General features: G+C 38.1%; 1 protein-coding gene and 1 long non-coding RNA gene across 2 annotated transcripts; both read left to right on the plus strand.

The window, feature by feature from the left end:
• The first annotated feature begins 7060 nt into the window (after positions 1–7060).
• Positions 7061–9962, plus strand: LOC132104783 (uncharacterized). The gene is made up of 3 exons (XR_009423601.1): positions 7061–7145; positions 9160–9244; positions 9931–9962. It is a non-coding gene; the product is annotated as an uncharacterized LOC132104783 (long non-coding RNA).
• A 2354-nt stretch (positions 9963–12316) lies between these two features.
• LOC132104782 (transmembrane protein 222-like) lies at positions 12317–16756 on the plus strand. Its single transcript, XM_059510323.1, has 3 exons — positions 12317–12416; positions 13390–13511; positions 16468–16756. The coding sequence occupies exons 1-3, from the start codon at positions 12318–12320 to the stop codon at positions 16484–16486; spliced, it is 240 nt and encodes a 79-aa protein (XP_059366306.1). The 5' UTR covers position 12317; the 3' UTR covers positions 16487–16756.
• Positions 16757–17872: the final 1116 nt, after the last annotated feature.

Consider the following 17872-nt stretch of genomic DNA (forward strand, 5'->3'; position numbering starts at 1 on the left):
CTTTTCAATCAAGAGCAGTGAGTGATTTCTTGGTTGTTGCTGTTCGATTAATATAAAGACTGTCACTTTAAGAGAATGCACTGATCCAGTGTTCGTACAAGAGTCAATGATTTGTCCAGGTTTTTTTTATATCAAACCATATTACAGATGCTTTGTCAGATTTAAGTTGAACAGCAGTCCAAGCACGTGCCGAACCGTGTGTGGTGAACTGAACAGTTCGGTTTTTTCAGTGAACCGTCCCATCCCTAGTAAATATAAATGTAATTCTGACCGACCTGCTCCCTTACTGGCGAACATGGCTGGGATTTTGCACCAACTTGCTGCGTCTGTGGCCAGGGCTTTTCTCCTTTTTATATGTTCCCTCTCTGCTCCAGCCTGTCTCTGGATATAGCTAATTAGGCAGTGCTTCGCTGATGTTTGGTCATGTAGTGGTGTCATTTTCACTCCGGGATCGCCTGATTTGTAGATTCATAAGTCCGTCAATTAATTGGCAGTTGCATAACAGCCTATTGCACGTCAGCCTGATCGACTGCACAGCGGCACCCGGCAGGCCCGAATGACCCGGAAATGTCCCGGTGTTCCCGATGGCCAGTCCGCCCCTGATTCTGCCATCATTTACTCCTCCTCGTGTCATTCCAGACCTGTATGACTGGCTTTTTTCTGTGGAACACAAAAGAAGAAATTTTTGGTTCCCACTGACTTCCACTTTATGGACAAAAAACACATTGAAAGTCAAAGGGAACCAGAACTGTTTGGTTCCCGACATTCTTCAAAATGTCGTCTTCTGTGTTTCACAGGAAAAAGTAAGACATAGAGGTTTAAAACGACGTGAGGATGAGTAAATTATGACTGAATTATCATTTTTGGGGGAACTATCCCTTTAAGATCAAAATTATTCAAAATATATTTTGCACATATAGTCAGTTAAACAGGTTTGCAATATCATAAGAAAATTATGACAGACTTTTCATTTTCATTCATTAACTGTCTCTTTCAGTACAGTGAGGTGGTTTTTACCAAAGTGATCTAAAATTAATATTTTAATTTTTTACAAGATAGGTTACATTGATAACTCCAACCAACAACATATTTGCTGAATGAAATCCAATGCTACTTTCTAACATTTTTCTGTATGTGAATGATTCTGAAAATATTATGTTATGCCTAATCCTGTTTCCACGTTTCCACTACTTTGTAGATTGTAAGGTAAATTACACATTTTGAATGCTTCATTTTGAAACTTGTCCCTTGATTATTTCATTATTTTGACTTGAAGATTTAAGCACACCGACAGTGACTATATATATAAATATATACAAATTAAAAAAAGTGTTTCATTATTGTATAAGTATTATACATGAACTGTAGCTGTTGTATAGAGAACTGCTCAACTACAGTGAAGCCTGCTTAATTTAATTTCATGAAGCCTCATTTCACTGAGGATGTGTTGCCTGTTCTTAAAGATGTGTCCTTCCACTTCTCTAGAGATATCATTCATGCTTATGGTTGTTTCTCACTGAAGGAAGGTAATTATAATAGATCACTGGGCTCATTACAGACACCAGTGTGACCTTGTGAAACAGCACAGATCCACTGCCAGCAGGGAAACTAAATATGAACCTCAGTTACATGTGCTCAAGATGTCATCTAAGATACTTTGGAGATGAAGCCTGTTATTTTAAGCCATAGAAATATGGATGCTCCCCTTGAGATGTCTGTGTGTTGCCCACCTAGGAGGAAATGTTAGACGACACTCAAAGCAAAGGCCAGCAGCATCTACAGGGGCTCGTTCTGACAAACAGGTGATCACATGAAACTGAATGATTATATTTATAATTATTCTCAATATTAAAGGGCAACTAAAGTACATGTACACAAAGTACACTAAAAAGACTATATATATATATATTAAATTAAAGAGAATTTGGCAATGCCGTGCAGTGTTTTGTGCACTTCTCAGGGAACCAGGGTTACATTTGTAACCAGAATGTTCCCTTTCTATTGGGAACTTTTGCTGCGTCTCATAAAAAGCCCACTGCACCATGCCAAGGGGACTGACTGCCAGATCAGCTGTGACAAGCTCTCGAATAAAGACTCAATGGACAAAGTCAAAAAGTACCCAATTTAGATTTGAACCAGCAGAATTGTCAGTGACAATATTCCCTTCTACAGCCACTACCCAAGCTTCATGCCCTATGCGAGGAAATTCCCAGACTTAAAACCTTGCACCCTTTTTTACCATGCCAGGAAAATTCAGTGCCAATTCCAAGGCAGCTTCAATGCCGTCAGTGAGCTTCCTACTTAGGGGACCCCAATATCTGGGGAAGGCAACCTTGACCTTGTTTTTATTAGGGAGCTGTCTACCTAGGGGAACCCAATCTCTAGGGGAGACAGCTCACCTGAACACAACACCGCTGGTGCAATATAACTTGACACCAGTAAAAAGAAATGAGAAGGGAAACATCCTCACACATGTGCTTATAACACTCGCAGTAAAGTCATTCGCTAGGCATTTCAGAAGGCAGAATATGTTTTTAGCAAAATGTATTTCACCCTTAACATAATAGGTCCAACCCCAGGGCCTGATATATATGTGATGTTTTCAAACATCGTCCTCTAAATCACATCATTGCTTTTCTGTGTCTTACTCCTAAAAGGAGGAAGAGCGTAAGATGCAACGATCACCTCCTGGCCCCTGGCCCAGTCCTCAGCCCTAGACGAACCAGGCCCTACTTTTCCTTTTCTTCCCAATGTCAGCCTGGTTCATCCACAATGTCTCTCAATGGCCACCGTCGCTGCCATCAATGTCTGTCTGTTTAGTGGCCCAGAGAGGGAGATCTGTGGTGTGGCGGAGCTCAGCCACAACCACAGGGGACAGACCCTGACCCTGATCCAGTTTTTTTAGCAGATCAGCCTGGTATGCCTGTAACAGAGCCATCTTGTGTAAGGCGCCACTGGCCTGACAAACTGCAGCATATGTCCTGCCATTCAAACAGGATGATATCCGTGCTCACATATTCCTTAGTACATTCACATAATTTGTGTGAGGAAACAAATGAATGGGGCCCAAATATGGTTCATAATCTCTCCACCCCAGACTCATGGTAACAGGGTTGTTATGTCCAGACAGAAAGACCAGACCAGAGTGCCAGAGACCAGAGTGCTGTCTGCTGGATCGGAGGATGTCAAAGAAAGAAACAAGGCTAATGACATGTACTTCAGGCGCGCTTTTAAACTGACGGTCACAGCATGGACTGATGCTGACCAATGACACTTGATTTAAACACATACTTCAGACACCCGTCACACTGATGGTGTTACCCATAGCGTCTTGTCAGTCGTAGTGCAAGTTCCCATTCTAAAGGGAGTTCCCATTCAAATTGTATTTCAATTACCGTTTATTACATCAATGTGCTTTAAAAAATTTATTTTGTTTACAGTAATAATAGTTTATTGAGAACAGTGGGAATGACTAAAAAGACTATATATATATATATATATTTAAATTAAATTAAATTAAAGAGAATTTGGGATGAAATGGGCATGAAGTCACACTGTAAATAATAATAGGTCCTTAAATTTCCATATACACTGCATATTTTGACTATTTATTAATTTATAGGGATGAAATGTGACCTGAACATGTCTTTGCAATATTTAACTACTCCAAGATCAAGATAAAAAGGTGGATTTTTCTAGCAAAACTATATTTTGAGACCATTTTAAATGCATGCATACAAATTTCCCGGGAAAGGAATAATCTAGATGGAGAAAAGAGATCAAACATCTTGAAAGTGGACTTTGGGATGATGATGTGTGTTTAAATAGACACTACATTGTGTGCACTAATTGGGTTGGATACTGTGGGCAGAAATCGAAGTGGTATTTTGCAGGCAAACTCCCCAAGCTCGGCCACGATGAGCCCACAGTATCTGTGTCACCATGCCTTCGTTTATCAACGTCCGCCGGCTTTTGCTGAGTAGTTTGTTTTTGCTGTGTGCACCATATATCACCTGTCAGGTCTAATGGGGGGCAGTGAGGAGGACATATGGATGCACAGCATTCCCTCGAGCCTCTCCTTTCCTCCTCCAACCAGAGTACAGATGAATCCTCTTACAGTGAAAACCATACAGCACTGAGGGAAAACCTGAGGTTAATTGATCTCTATGTGGGTTACTAACATTGAATTGTATTGTTTAAATATTCACAGTTAAACACATCCAAAGAAACAGAATGAAGCAAGGACTTAATTGTGCAGATAAGATGGCTATTTATTAGCAAAAATAAAACATGTGGGGGATAAAACGCTACCAGCATGGGAACAGGCAAGGTACACAATGACAAACAAAAGACAATAAACTGGCACAGGACTGCAAACACAAGGAGAATAAATAGGAAGCAAAAAAGGCAGGTACCAAGGGAGGACAGGTGGGGCCAATGAACCAATAATCAAATAACAAAAAGGGTGGGGTCAAGACAATAGACATGAGAGCACCTGGCACACAGAAACAAACAAAACAAAAGCCATGTGTCCGACACAAAACCAAAACACAAGCACATGGCCAGCAAGACAATCACAAGCCATGTGCTTGAACAAAACAAGATGGGAACATGCAGCTAATGAGAGCACTCGTAAGCCGTAACAAGAAAGCACTCAGCCAGTGAAAAACACAAGCTGCATGCTACACAGCACAAGACAAAATATAATATGAAAGCCATTAAAGTCCGCGTTAACCGGAAGTTGCAAATGACCTTCCTCCAGTGTTGTGACGTATTTCCGAGAGAAACGGAATACTAAATGAGGACAAATAGTGGGCGTGGCTTTATTTTCCAACTAGCACCTTGTTGGATCTAGAAAAGTAGGTATTTCATTCAGAAATGGAGGCTCATCAGTGACCTTTCTGTTATCCCTCCTTCCTCGAAATGTAAAAATTCGAGCCATCTGGACCATAACAAGGGAATTTTAGGAAATGTGAAAAGTGTTTCGTGAGTGCCATAACCAAAAAGCACCTCCTCGCCATCTCTTTCATCCACTTGTCAGTTGGAGGGGCGTCGGTACAGTCGCTAAGAAAACACCCAAACCGTCAAACCTACGTCATCAGGGAAGGTCCTCCAATGCAGAGGGAGGGGCATTTTCAGATTTTCATTAAAGATTACGAAGCCAAAAAATGTTTTTGTGTGGATTGATTTGCATGGATGAATTGTTCACCACAAAACGATCAATTTAGGCAAACAAAGTAAATATCATCAATATTGATTTCAGTTGGACTTTAAAAACATGAACATGGAGTGGGGAAGAGGTTAGGATTATGCAATCAGGTAGCAACTTCAAAGAAGGGGGTAATAATTTGGCAGGGGGTCAAAATTCAGCACAACATAAAGTCAGATCAGCTGGCTAGCCAAGTAAATTTCAGTTTAGTTTGCACCAATCCTTGGTTTTAGGTACCATGAAAGTAGCTTGGCTTTAAGCTGCGTTCATTGCCGATGGCGAGTGGCGGTCAGGCTAGTTTGTTTGGTGTCTTCCACTCGTTGGTGGCAGTCTGCCTCAGGACTGTTGGCGCAAGTTAGAGCTCTGATTGGATGTTCAATTAAGTGAAAGAGTCAGTGCCCGAGAATTAAAGCGAAAGTGATGAAAACAAGCAAATGAAGGCGGTACAGACAGGAGGCTGTTTAAATGTTACGTGGTCTTTCCCAATCATTCAAATACGCAAATGTTTTCAAAACAACATGAGCCACATAAATGATTAAAGTTATCAACATTACTGATATACAAAATGGTAAGCAAGTGCAGCTTTATGTTTCGTATATCTGCGTTTGTCTCGTATATCTTTGTTTCAGTTTCTCCTTTTGAATGACGAATATATACTTTGGATAGCTGCTAATACAGACTAATTCCTTTCATGCATGTGCAGAACGCACATGTTAGTTTGCCGGCTTTCATCGCCGCTAGTTCTTTGAAGTCAGCTTGGTGTGTCCTGGACTTAAACTGAAATTGGACCAATCAGATGTGAGCAAAGTTTTTATTTGGAATGAATGTTAATATATACAGATCATATGTTACATAAATAAGCTGTAGAATCAATAGATAGTGCTTCAAAAATGACTACATGACCTTACAAGTCTCTATCGCTGTATATAACGAGTTTCACTTGTGACTGCTCTGATAAAGCAAACATTTTTATTTTTTTTGCCCTTTCATGAAAAATGCATTTAAATGCATATTCTTCAATCTCTTGACCTTTCCCAAAACCTTTAACTAAGGCTCGTGATTGGCTGTTCACCAGTGATGTCACACATTCATGTGCACATGCTCCACAAACTTTGATGAAAGCCTGAGTTGACAAAGAAAGTTAATGATCAGCATCATGGTACCAACAAAGCTGGACTGGAGTTTGGTTTAGTCAACTCGAAATTCTGAATTTGTTCATCTACCATCATGGTACAGGCCCCAGGCCTCTGTCACAAATAAAGTAGAGCGAAGTGACAGAACCCTGACACCGTTAAATTGTGTTGAGGGATATTATGTGAATAGAATTGCTATTCACATAATATCTCAACCTCTGGCAGAAATCTTTTGGGATTTTATATTCATTAAAGGAATAGTTCTCACCAAAATTTGCTAATCAAATCTTTTTTGGCCCCAGTCCATCCAAGATATAGATGAGTTTGTTTGTAAAAATTTGAATTTCATCATTTGCTCAACAACAGATCCTCAGCAGTAAATGGGTCCAAAGAGCTGATAAAACATCCCAATAATCCACAAGTAATCCACACCACTCCAGCCCATCACTTAACATTTTATAAAGTGAAAAGCTCTGTGTTTGTAAGAAACAAATCCATCATTGAGGTATTTTAACTCCAACCTATTGCTTCTCTCGCTTCTTACAGTGAAAACATCCATGCTCTCTAACATCTAGAACCATTATATTTGTTTGAAACTGTTTTGGACCATTTTCACTGGTAAATAGTGATTGATTGTGCATATTTCTCTCCTGATTCAGAATAGATGACGTGGTGTTGATTATCATCATGATGTTTTTATCAGCTGTTTGGACTGACGGCACTATCGTGAGTGATTCTCGCCTCCGCTGAGGCTTTGGCTTCATGTTGATGTTTTGAAATTGATTCAGTCCCGTAAGAAAGAGGTCTGTGTTTATGAAGGATGCATAACACCACACATTACTATGGGGTCTAGCGATGCGATGGGTCGCGTCATCGAGCGATTGCGGTTGCAGCGACCAGGTATGTTGCGTCGCCTTGCGTTGCGTTAACAGCAGAGTAAAAAGGTTCATTAAAGATTAACTGATTTCCTGATAAGAAAAACCTGGTCGCTGTGTTAAAACGGTAGTTCCCAGAAGGAAATAAAATTCTGATATTATTTACTCATTTTCATGTTGTTCCAAACCTGTATGACGTCATTCCTTGGAACACAAATTCAAATATTAGAACACCGAAGACACGCTCTTAGAATTATTAAAGGCTTTGTAATATTACATTAAAATAAAGTGGGAGAAAACGGGTCAAACAAGGATGGAATACAATTAACTCGGTTTCAATATGATTATCATTGATAATAAAAAAACCTGCTGTAACAAATCGTGACACCAAATATTTGAATGTACCAGGGTTACATTGTCATGGAAAACCTGAAAATATGAGCACATTTTTACTTAACATTTCCAAGCATGTAAAAGTCATGAAAATTAATAAAATCCTAAACATTTCTGAAGTAAATTTCATGATATATTAGCTAAAAATTGCTCTTTGTGCATGTACATTTTATCCGTCCCTATCCTTAATCCTGATCCAGTAAACATGAGAAGAAATCTTTTAAGACACCAAGAATTATGAAGATGACAATAACGATAACTATTGTTAATTGAAAGTGATTCCAGCGATACCTCTGTGTCATTATATTGTTAATATAGATGTGGTTAAAGTGATTACAATGTTTTCTCTTCTCTTTAGTGTGGAATTACAGTGGTGCTTTTATTAAGATAGCTGTAGATGCATGGTGCTGAATGATTACCCTATTAATACTGTGGTTTTTACGCCTGGGTATTTCAAAGAATACCATAGTAATACTTTGATAATTGTAGTACCATGGTACCTTTTAATATGCTACTTTAAAGTAAAACCATTGTGACCAGTCTGACATTTTGTAATGCATATCAGTAGTTCTATAATTCTATAATTCTATAATTTATGACCATTAGTTGCAAACAGGGCCCCTTTGGTTGAATCTTTGATGCATTTGTCCTGGGATGGAGCTTGAGTTCACTAATATCACCCATATGATCTGGTCTCAGGATCCAAACTCTTTCTGATAATCACATATGCTGGGATGAATCTCCTGGTGTCTTCCACTGCAGATTATCTCAGTGTGAGAGTTCCTCACCCCATGTTGTCTTCTCCTGTATTTGGGTCGTCGGCTTGCTCTGTTGGACACTTGGTGATAAATATGCACACAGGAGCATATCTGGGGTGCCGGCGTATGCCCTACTCCACTTCACACACTCCACTGGGGCTGTTTTATCCAGGAGATTCATACTGTTATTCATACTGCACCCCTGAGAGCTCAGCTGCTAATCATTTTTTAATCATTTTGGCAGGAATTTTGGTCTAATCCGCTTCCTTATCTGGTTGTCCTTTGGAATGCCGGTTTCAAAGCCAAAATAACATGAATATGAATCAGCAGGGGAAGCTGGATTTTGGCCAGGTGTATGATATTGAAAAGGGCATTCTCCAGCACCAGGCCTTGTGTATTTCCCTACTTGTGAACAATTTCAAATCACATACAGTTTTTTGGGGTTTATATATTTATTTTTAGCAATTTCCTCTGGCCTTTTTACTGCGAATACAGTAAGTGAGGGATAATGTTCTGTCTGTTATCATAAGTGCATCTTCATGCAAAGTGTTTTGCTTGACTGTGCTCAAAAAAAAAATTCGGCTTAAATTTAAGATTTATGTATTTGAATTGCGTATAGAATTCCCATTCATTTGGATTACACAAGTTTCCACATGAATAAACGAATAAACCTAATGTTTTTATTTGTCAATCGGGTAAGATTTCTGTAATAGTGCTAATAAACTGAATGTGTTATCCATACAAAATAACCATGCTTATGCTAATAGCTATTATTTGTTTATTTCTTTCAGATGGCTGTTTCCATTCATTGGCCACATGGGCATCTGCACCTCCTCTGGAGTGATCCGGGATTTTGCAGGTCCATACTTTGTCTCAGTTTAAGTACAGTACATGCATTATTGTAACCAAGCAAAATAGGCGTATTCGAGCTACAGTCACGATTGGTTATTTAAAGGATTATGTGCACATTGCACGTCATGTCTGTCTTTCAGAGAAAGAACACACTACCATTGAGAAGGTTTTCCCTCTGATGTAAGATTTCCCTATTAAACCTTTATTTAAGCATTGTTGAATATCGTAAACATCGTTTACAGCAGCTTTTCACAGTGGAGAGAGAACTCATGCTCAATGTTGCCAGATTGCATAAATTGAGTAACACTGGGAATGTTTCCAAACCGTGCAGGTTTAAATCTGTCTTAAATATTTTTGAGAGGATTGAGAGGACTGAAACAGAGGCGCTTGTGTGTGCTCTTGTATTGCTGTCAGGCAATTAGTGCTGTCATCATGAGCGCTACAGTCATTAGTCACATGACCTAGCAGCAGAACTGAGCCACCATGAGCTAAGATGGACTATATCCATGCACATATTTGAGATGAGTGACAGCTCATGGATAGCTGCAGGTAACATAGACCACCCAGAGTTATTGGCTCCCACAGAGAGAGAGGTGTGCGTTCACAATGATATCTGTCAGGAAAGAGGGATATGTTATGAATGAATTGTTTAAAAAAAAATCACATCGTACACATACAGAGTGTATGTGTCTGTTTCTCTGTTCTTGCAGGAGGACAGCATGGCGTTTGGAAGACTGACAAACAGTCTGTAAATGTCTGGGGACTGAGGAGACAAGTTGCTCAAGTTTAGGAACAGGAATGTTGTCCCATTCTTGTCTAATACAGGCTTCTAGTTGCTCAACTGTCTTATGTCTTCTTTGTTGCATCTTCCTCTTTATGATGCACCAAATGTTTTCTATGGGTGAAAGATCTGGACTGCAGGCTGCCATTTCAGTACCCGGATCCTTCTTCTACGCAGCCATGATGTTGTAATTGATGCAGTATGTGGTCTGGCATTGTCATGTTGGAAAATGCAAGGTCTTCCCTGAGAGAGACGACGTCTGGATGGAGCATATGTTGTTCTAGAACTTGGATATACCTATATATACCTTTCAGCATTGATGGTGCCTTTCCAGATGTGTAAGCTGCCCATGCCACACGCACTCATGCAACCCCATACCATCAGAGATGCAGGCTTCTGAACTGAGCGCTGATAACAACTTGTGTTGTCCTTGTCCTCTTTAGTCCGGATGACATGGTGTTCCAGTTTTCCAAAAAGAACTTCAAATTTTGATTCGTCTGACCACAGAACAGTTTTCCACTTTGCCACAGTCCATTTTAAATGAGCCTTGGCCCAGAGAAAACGCCTGCGCTTCTGGATCATGTTTAGATATGGCTTCTTTTTTGACCTATAGAGTTTTAGCCGGCAACGGCGAATGGCACGGTGGATTGTGTTCACCGACAATGTTTTCTGGAAGTATTCCTGAGCCCATGTTGTGATTTCCATTACAGTATCATTCCTGTATGTGATGCAGAGCTGTCTAAGGAATCAAAGATCAAAGGCATCCAGTATGGCTTTACGGCCTTGACCCTTACGCACAGAGATTGTTCCAGATTCTCTGAATCTTTGGATGATATTATGCACTGTAGATGATGATATCATCAAACTCTTTTAAATTTTTCCCTGAGAAACTTTTTTCTGATATTGCTCCACTATTTTTCGCCGCAGCATTGGGGGAATTGTTGATCCTCTGCCCATCTTGACTTCTGAGAGACTCTGAGAGGCTCTTTTTATACCCAGTCATGTTGCCAGTTGACCTAATAAGTTGCAAATTGGTCCTCCAGCTGTTCCTTATATGTACATTTAACTTTTCCGGCCTCTTATTGCTTCCTGTCCCAACTTTTTTGGAATGTGTAGCTCTCATGAAATCTAAAATGAGCCAATATTTGGCATGACATTTCAAAATGTCTCACTTTAAACATCTGATTTATTATCTATATTCTATTGTGAATAAAATATAAGTTTATGAGATTTGTAAATGATTCCATTCCTTTTTTACTCACAATTTGTACAGTGTCCCAACTTTTTTGGAATCGGGTTTGTATATTCACATGTCAGGTTTTAAAGGTGACATTTGTAATGTCAAGTTTGGACACGTGTTTTATGTTTCGTATCATATTTGATAAATCAGGCTTTTATGGCTCATATAGTGTGATATAGTGAGAATATGGAGCTCATACACAAGGAGGAAAAAAACACCTTGATTTTATTCAGAAGCCCAAACTGAGAAAAAATACGAGATTTGGTGCAGTTGCTGATGTTTATATGGCCAGAAATGATGAAATTCTGATTCTGTTTGTAATGTAAATCAATGAGATCTCTTTAACAGTATAACAGACATAAAATGCATATAGTAAATATCAGTTGTCACTCTATATCTCCCAATAATATGTGTTAGTAAGATGAGACTTAAATGCTTAGTTTTATGATTAAACCTCTGTAGTTCGTATTTTGGGGGCAAAATAAATAATGCAATGCAATACAATGTTGATTGAGAGAAATATAAATAAATGTTCCTCTTTGCCTGATCATATTTCAAATAAAAGACTGTATCATATTTAATACTCAATTTTGTTTTATTATTCACGAATGGATAATCGTTTAAACCTAAGTTGCTATGTTCCAGTAGGTGTTCATCTTGAAATATTACTAACAATATAAAAGTTATTCTTACGTCTACTTTATAAAAAGTAAAGATTTCACTGCAAAAGTACATGTGAACCAAGACCTGAAAGTGGATGTTTGCACAGTTATACTAAAATGCCTCAATCTAAAATTCCTAAAACTATCAATCAGATGACAGAAGGCATGTAGTAGATTGTGTTAAATGGGTTTTTCAGATCAGGTCTTACTTGTGTTAATTATTTTTATGCTGTAGAATTTGCATATCAAATATTATACAGCAGACTTTATATGGTTAATGTCCTCCAACAGTGGTTATAAAAGAAATCACTTGGCTTGTTGAACTGCGTTGTGTGCTTTTCATGATGCACGCCCTTCACACTCATTGCATATTTGCTAGCAGTGATATGTATCTGCTTTATTCCCAGGTACTGGATGTTAGATGTCAGTAAAGTGTATGCCAGTGGATCTAACACGTGGGACACTGCAGTTCACAACGCATCAGAAGAGTACAAACAGAGAATGGTAACACGTGTTTCTTCCCTATTTAGAAAATCAAAACAGTAAATCTTTTTTCTCTTAATAATATAAAATATGTATATTTCTATGAGCATGCATACAGGTGAACAAAATATATTCAAGACATGTCACTCGTGTTGTTTTGAATGGGGGAAAATGTGACACTGATAACCTCACACAATTGTCTTTTTACACTTCCGGTAGATTATCCTAATAATCATAATAAGCACGCACCATAGACTGTATACTGTATGTGAGTCCGCGCATCTACGGCAAATGCATCCATCGCATTTATATGCGCTGAATACTGCCAAAGATTATGTATTTATAAACTAAAATTAACGACGTTCAATCAAAGCTCCCTATCTGACTCGTTTCAGAGTTGTTAATGAGTTCTGAAGTCAGCAAAAAGCAGCGTCACAGACAGGCTAATCATGAACGATCGTGTCTACATTAACAGTCATCTTCAGAAAACTCGTGCACATCCCTACTCCTCCTATGTATTATATATAGCTGTTGTCGTAGTGCTTAAATATAACAATTAATTTGAAATAACCCAATAAATTTATTAAATAATTATTATTGTTTGCGATTTAAGACAAGTCTGGGGCTGTCCCTAAATTTAAGAAGTAATTTACGATGATTTTTAATAAGATTATTTCCACGAATTTGAATTCTTCTTTGGTTTTGTCTTCAGAACAAACTTATGAAAACAGATACAAATATTCTTAAGATTAATTTTGGGGAATTCAAAATATTCCTAACTTTTTTCTAAAGTAAAAAAAATAAGAAGAAAACGGCAGTTAAGAAGAAATTTCTTCTAAAGAATGTTTCGGGAATCCAGCCCCAGTTTTGGAGAATTTTATGTTTTAAAGAGACAGGAGCTGCACTTGCATGCCCGAGAGGCGTTTCAAAGATGGCCACCGAGTGACATTGTCTTAAAGAGACTTTGGTATATTCTGACAAATTATCTCCATTTTCTCTTCAGCACAACCTTTGCTGTCCCTCGCATGTGGCCATGGCCCTGAACCTGATGTGCTATGACAACAGCTCCTCGTGGAACATGGTGAACCTGTGCCTGCTGTCACTCATTCATGGCAAACACGTCAGGTGAGACCGTGTCCATACACTCTTACATGTGTTCGTCTACATGTCAGGTATGCATCTTTGAGAATTTGATTTCTTGTATTGATTTGATTTGACTGTGTAATTGGCAGAATACATTTTACCTGACTTATAACAAATTGTCACATTTGATATTATTCTGATTTAATTATTTTCTCAAGTAGATTAAGTGAAGGCGTATGTTTCTGGAAATCTGCATCCCGGATTAGTGTTTGCTAGATCTCAGGTTAGATGGAGCATGGGACACATCAGGTGAGATACTAGATTTCTGACTAAGTGCTTGACTTTAGATAAGATGTTATGCAGTTGCATTAACTATGGGGGGCTAGACAGAATACTACTGGGGTACTAGTAAGCATGGTTCGGCATGCTTCATAGTACTAGCCATAACCTCTGGTGATTGTCTCAGCTTTATTTAAGTGGTTATATAATTAGGTTAACTATAAAGGGGCTAGATAAGAATACACTCTCTCGTGAACATGCATACAAAAGTTAGCAGAAGAAAGAAGAAATTTTGGTTTATAAAGTTTTAAATATTGATATTTTTCGTACACCAATTCATTGATCTGCTTCAGAAGACCTTTATTAACCCCCCAGAGCCATGTGGAGCACTTTTTATTATGAACGGATGCACTTTTTTGGCCTTTAAAACTCAACACCCATTCACTGCCAGTATAAAGCTTAGAAGAGCCAGGACATTTTTTTTATATAACTCTGATAGTATACGTCTGAAAGAAGAAAGCCATGTACACCTGGGATGGCTTGAGTGCGAGTAAATCATGGGGTAATTTTCTAATAGTCATGTGTATTCATACACTGACAATTACATTCCTAAACTTACATTACAAAAATTCTTATTTCCATATTAGCATTAGATTGGATGAACGCAACATGCAAGCCTATTTACATAAAGGCTTATACATGCACATCAACATATAATGTATTACAGACTGTACTATCGAGTTTTTACTAAATTGACTTTTTGAAATAAAAAGGTAAGAATAAAACAGTCTCTAATTGATGCATTTTCACCTCAAACACTGAAACAACTGTTTATACAAGGCGTCACATTTCTGTTACTGTCAAAAGCAGGTGAAAATAAGGCACTTGACTGGGTGTCTGTTGCTAAACATTTAGTCATAGCATTCAACGCTTTTTATGATTTCATATGAATTTGTACGATAAGTAAGCATGTGGGTCCGTCCCTAAACATAACCAACTCTGGACTGTCAGCAGATCGTATGAAAACCTATGAATGAGATATATATTCATCCGAATTAGCAAGTTTTATTTGATGAAATCTGAGCAGTGCAGCACATCCTGGATGTAACTTCAAAACTTTGTGATGAAAGGCCACATTTGGATAAATGTGTGTTTTTTTAACTATTATCTTGTGTATTCTGAAAAAAAATAAAATAAGTGTTTGCAGTCATTTTATATACTAAATTAGATTTGAAGTGCTCTCTACTGCAGGATTGCGTAATTATAGGACTGATAAATTGGACCCAGTGCTGTGTTTTGGGTGTCAGCTAAAAATGCTACTACATGACACCTGAAGTAATAAGGGATTGCTCCAGACACAACCTTTTTTTCAGAGACCTGGTTACTGTCTGAGAGCACAATGCATGTGCATTGGCCCCAGGAGGCTTGAGAAGGACTCGCACAGGGATTGGCTGTCATGGTGTCTCTCAGTGGCACCCAGGTGTAATTGAAAGCATTGCATTATGTGCATGTTTCTCCTGGCCCAATATGTTCAGAATGCATCCATCACTGTTTAATGTGAGAATTCTACTGTCAGTCAGTCACTAAAAAAGGAACTGCAGGTATGAAGTGATGATGCAGCTCTTTTGTCCTCCAGCTTGTGGAAGCAGATTGTTGAGGTTGCATCAGAATGTAGAGTAATTGGACGTCACACAGAGAAAGAATTTTGACTATCAGCATGAAATCTGGTCCACAACACATTCTTATCTGATATTGTAAAGTAAAAAAAGAAAAAAACCTTTTTCTGTTGAGGGAAAATTGATGTGATTTCACAATAATAATTTGTCTTCTGTGATTAATAGTCTTTGCATAGGTAAACACCACCTTTGTGAAAAGAAGTTTGCTTAACCATTTTAAATGTGCACTTATCTTAAAACTATTTAAGCTATAGCTAAAAATACACTGTTTGGGTCAAAATGATCAATTTTACTTTTATGCCAAAAATCTTTGGCATACCACCTACAACACCTTTAAAATCACATAGCAACTACATAGCACACCAACGGCACAAAAAACATTCCATACACAGCGTAGAAACCACCCAGGAAACCTTTACATCATAGCAGCACCACTCGCACAGGAGAATCTAGATCCATCTTCACTGTGAGGGCTCATCTGATGCTACATGCACTTTTACAGGGTGTTTGAACTCAAATGTGTGTTGGCAGTGTGTGTACACAACCAGCCTATAATGATAAAAATCCACCCAGTGTTTTTTTTTATTTTTTTTAATCCACTAAAATCTTTACCCCTTTCTCAAATCGAGCTGATCTCAGATGCCTGTCTTTGTGACGTCACACAGACAGGCCCCTCCCACGATAGTTTGATTGACAGTACCGTTTCAGCACCTACAGAAGAAAAGTGAAAGTTTTTTTTAATGAATCTTTGCAAATCACCTTACCTAAAAATGTGCTAATTAGCAAGTTTCACGATGAATGCGGCTAAAGTAAACAGTCACTGAGAGAGGGGCGGGGCCAGCAGAGCTCATTAACATTTAAAGCAAAATGCTACAGAACGGCTTGCTCTGAAAAGAGCTATTTTTGACAGGGTAAAAAGGTACCATTGAGAAATTTAAACAAACTATATTACAGATTTCCCAGTGACACCCTTAAGAATCATATCAACTTGTAAAAAAGGGGCATCCAATGACCCCCAACTGTATCTCTTCTCATTTCTACAGTTGCGTAGGCTTCCTGTAGATCTGGCTGCCTTTCTGTATCTTGACCAGTGTCCTCCTGGCTGTGACTCTAAACCTGCGATGACCCAGCGGGGTCACATAGAGGTGAACAGTGCCCATAGGAGACCCATCGCTCCAGCTCCAGCGGGACTCCAGTGAAGGTCAACTTGACGTCCAGCTCTTCAAAGTGTAGAGGACCTCAACATCAAAAATCAAACGCTAGACCTCTTCGTCGTAGGGTAGAGACAGCAAATACACCATGGCTTCAATGTCTCGTGGTGATGTACAAAACGCTATTCTCAAATATAGTTATCCAAAGGCACGACTTTGGTGTCTATCTTGAGGGTTATGGCTCTCTTTAACGTTTGGTTAGATTTTGATCTCCAAACTATAACTGCTGTTAAAAAAATTGTTAGCATTATGTATTTGAAAGCATTATTTGCATTGCCTGGCCAGCTATATTGCATAAATTATAGTATGAATACATTTTTTATTATATGGCACAAACCATTATGAAATCGCATTCACAAGTTAAAGTCGAATGTGACCCATTCAAAAGTGACAGGATTTGATTTTATCCATTGGGAACTGATTGAGTCTGGAAAAAAGCATGCATTCCATAGCAGAACAGACCAGACATGAAGGAAGTTTAAGTGGCTTTGGTTAATTTGAGGAACGGTTATGAAGACAGACATTTGGTTACAAATGTTAACATGCACTAATAAATCCTACACAGTAAGACAAGGAATGAAGGAGAGTAAATGAGTTGATAATGTTGCCTTTAATAAATCTTTGTTTTCCTGAGAATCACATTGCAGGGGTTTCAGGTGGTCTGTTTGAAGGTTTTACTCTTTCAATCATGAACTATTAAATGATATATTTAATGCTTCCAATGTCTGTTGTCATAAGAAATATCAAAGGTATTTTGTTATATTGACTATTGACTTAGTATAATGGCACATTATGCACAGTCTAACAATCATATCACAAAAAAAAATAACATGATTTATGTTCCATGTAAGGTCCAGGAGTTGTATAATGCTTATTAAACAAATGAAGCCAGAACACTGAAATCTGTCAATCACACGTCCAGGTTATTATTTCAACCCAAAATCAAAAAGAAAAAAAGGACAGTATTGTTTTTTTTTTTGTTTTGTTTTTTAAATTAAGCCTGTTTTATATAATATTTTACATGTGAATTATTATTTTTATGGCAATTATTCACAAAATATTTATGAATTAATTATATTAATATTATTATATTTTATTTAAACACAGTAAAAAAAAAAATCCTTAAAATTTACAGTAAAAAATGGCAGCTGTGGTTGCCAGAATTTTACCGTAACAAATACAGTAGTAACATTTAACAGTTAAATACTTTAATTTCTGCAAATGATATAATGTTAAT

Source organism: Carassius carassius, chromosome 25, assembly GCF_963082965.1.
Source record: "Carassius carassius chromosome 25, fCarCar2.1, whole genome shotgun sequence".
In the NCBI taxonomy this organism is placed as follows: domain Eukaryota; kingdom Metazoa; phylum Chordata; class Actinopteri; order Cypriniformes; family Cyprinidae; genus Carassius; species Carassius carassius.

What these genes read in the sequence shown, in the direction of transcription:
- LOC132104782 (XM_059510323.1), top strand. Translation starts at nt 12,318, where the DNA reads ATGTTAGATGTCAGTAAAGTGTATGCCAGTGGATCTAACACGTGGGAC. An exon ending in AACAGAGAATGGTAACACGT is followed by an intron (nt 12,417 to 13,389) that starts GTTTCTTCCCTA and finishes TTTTCTCTTCAG; the next exon opens with CACAACCTTTGCTGTCCCTC.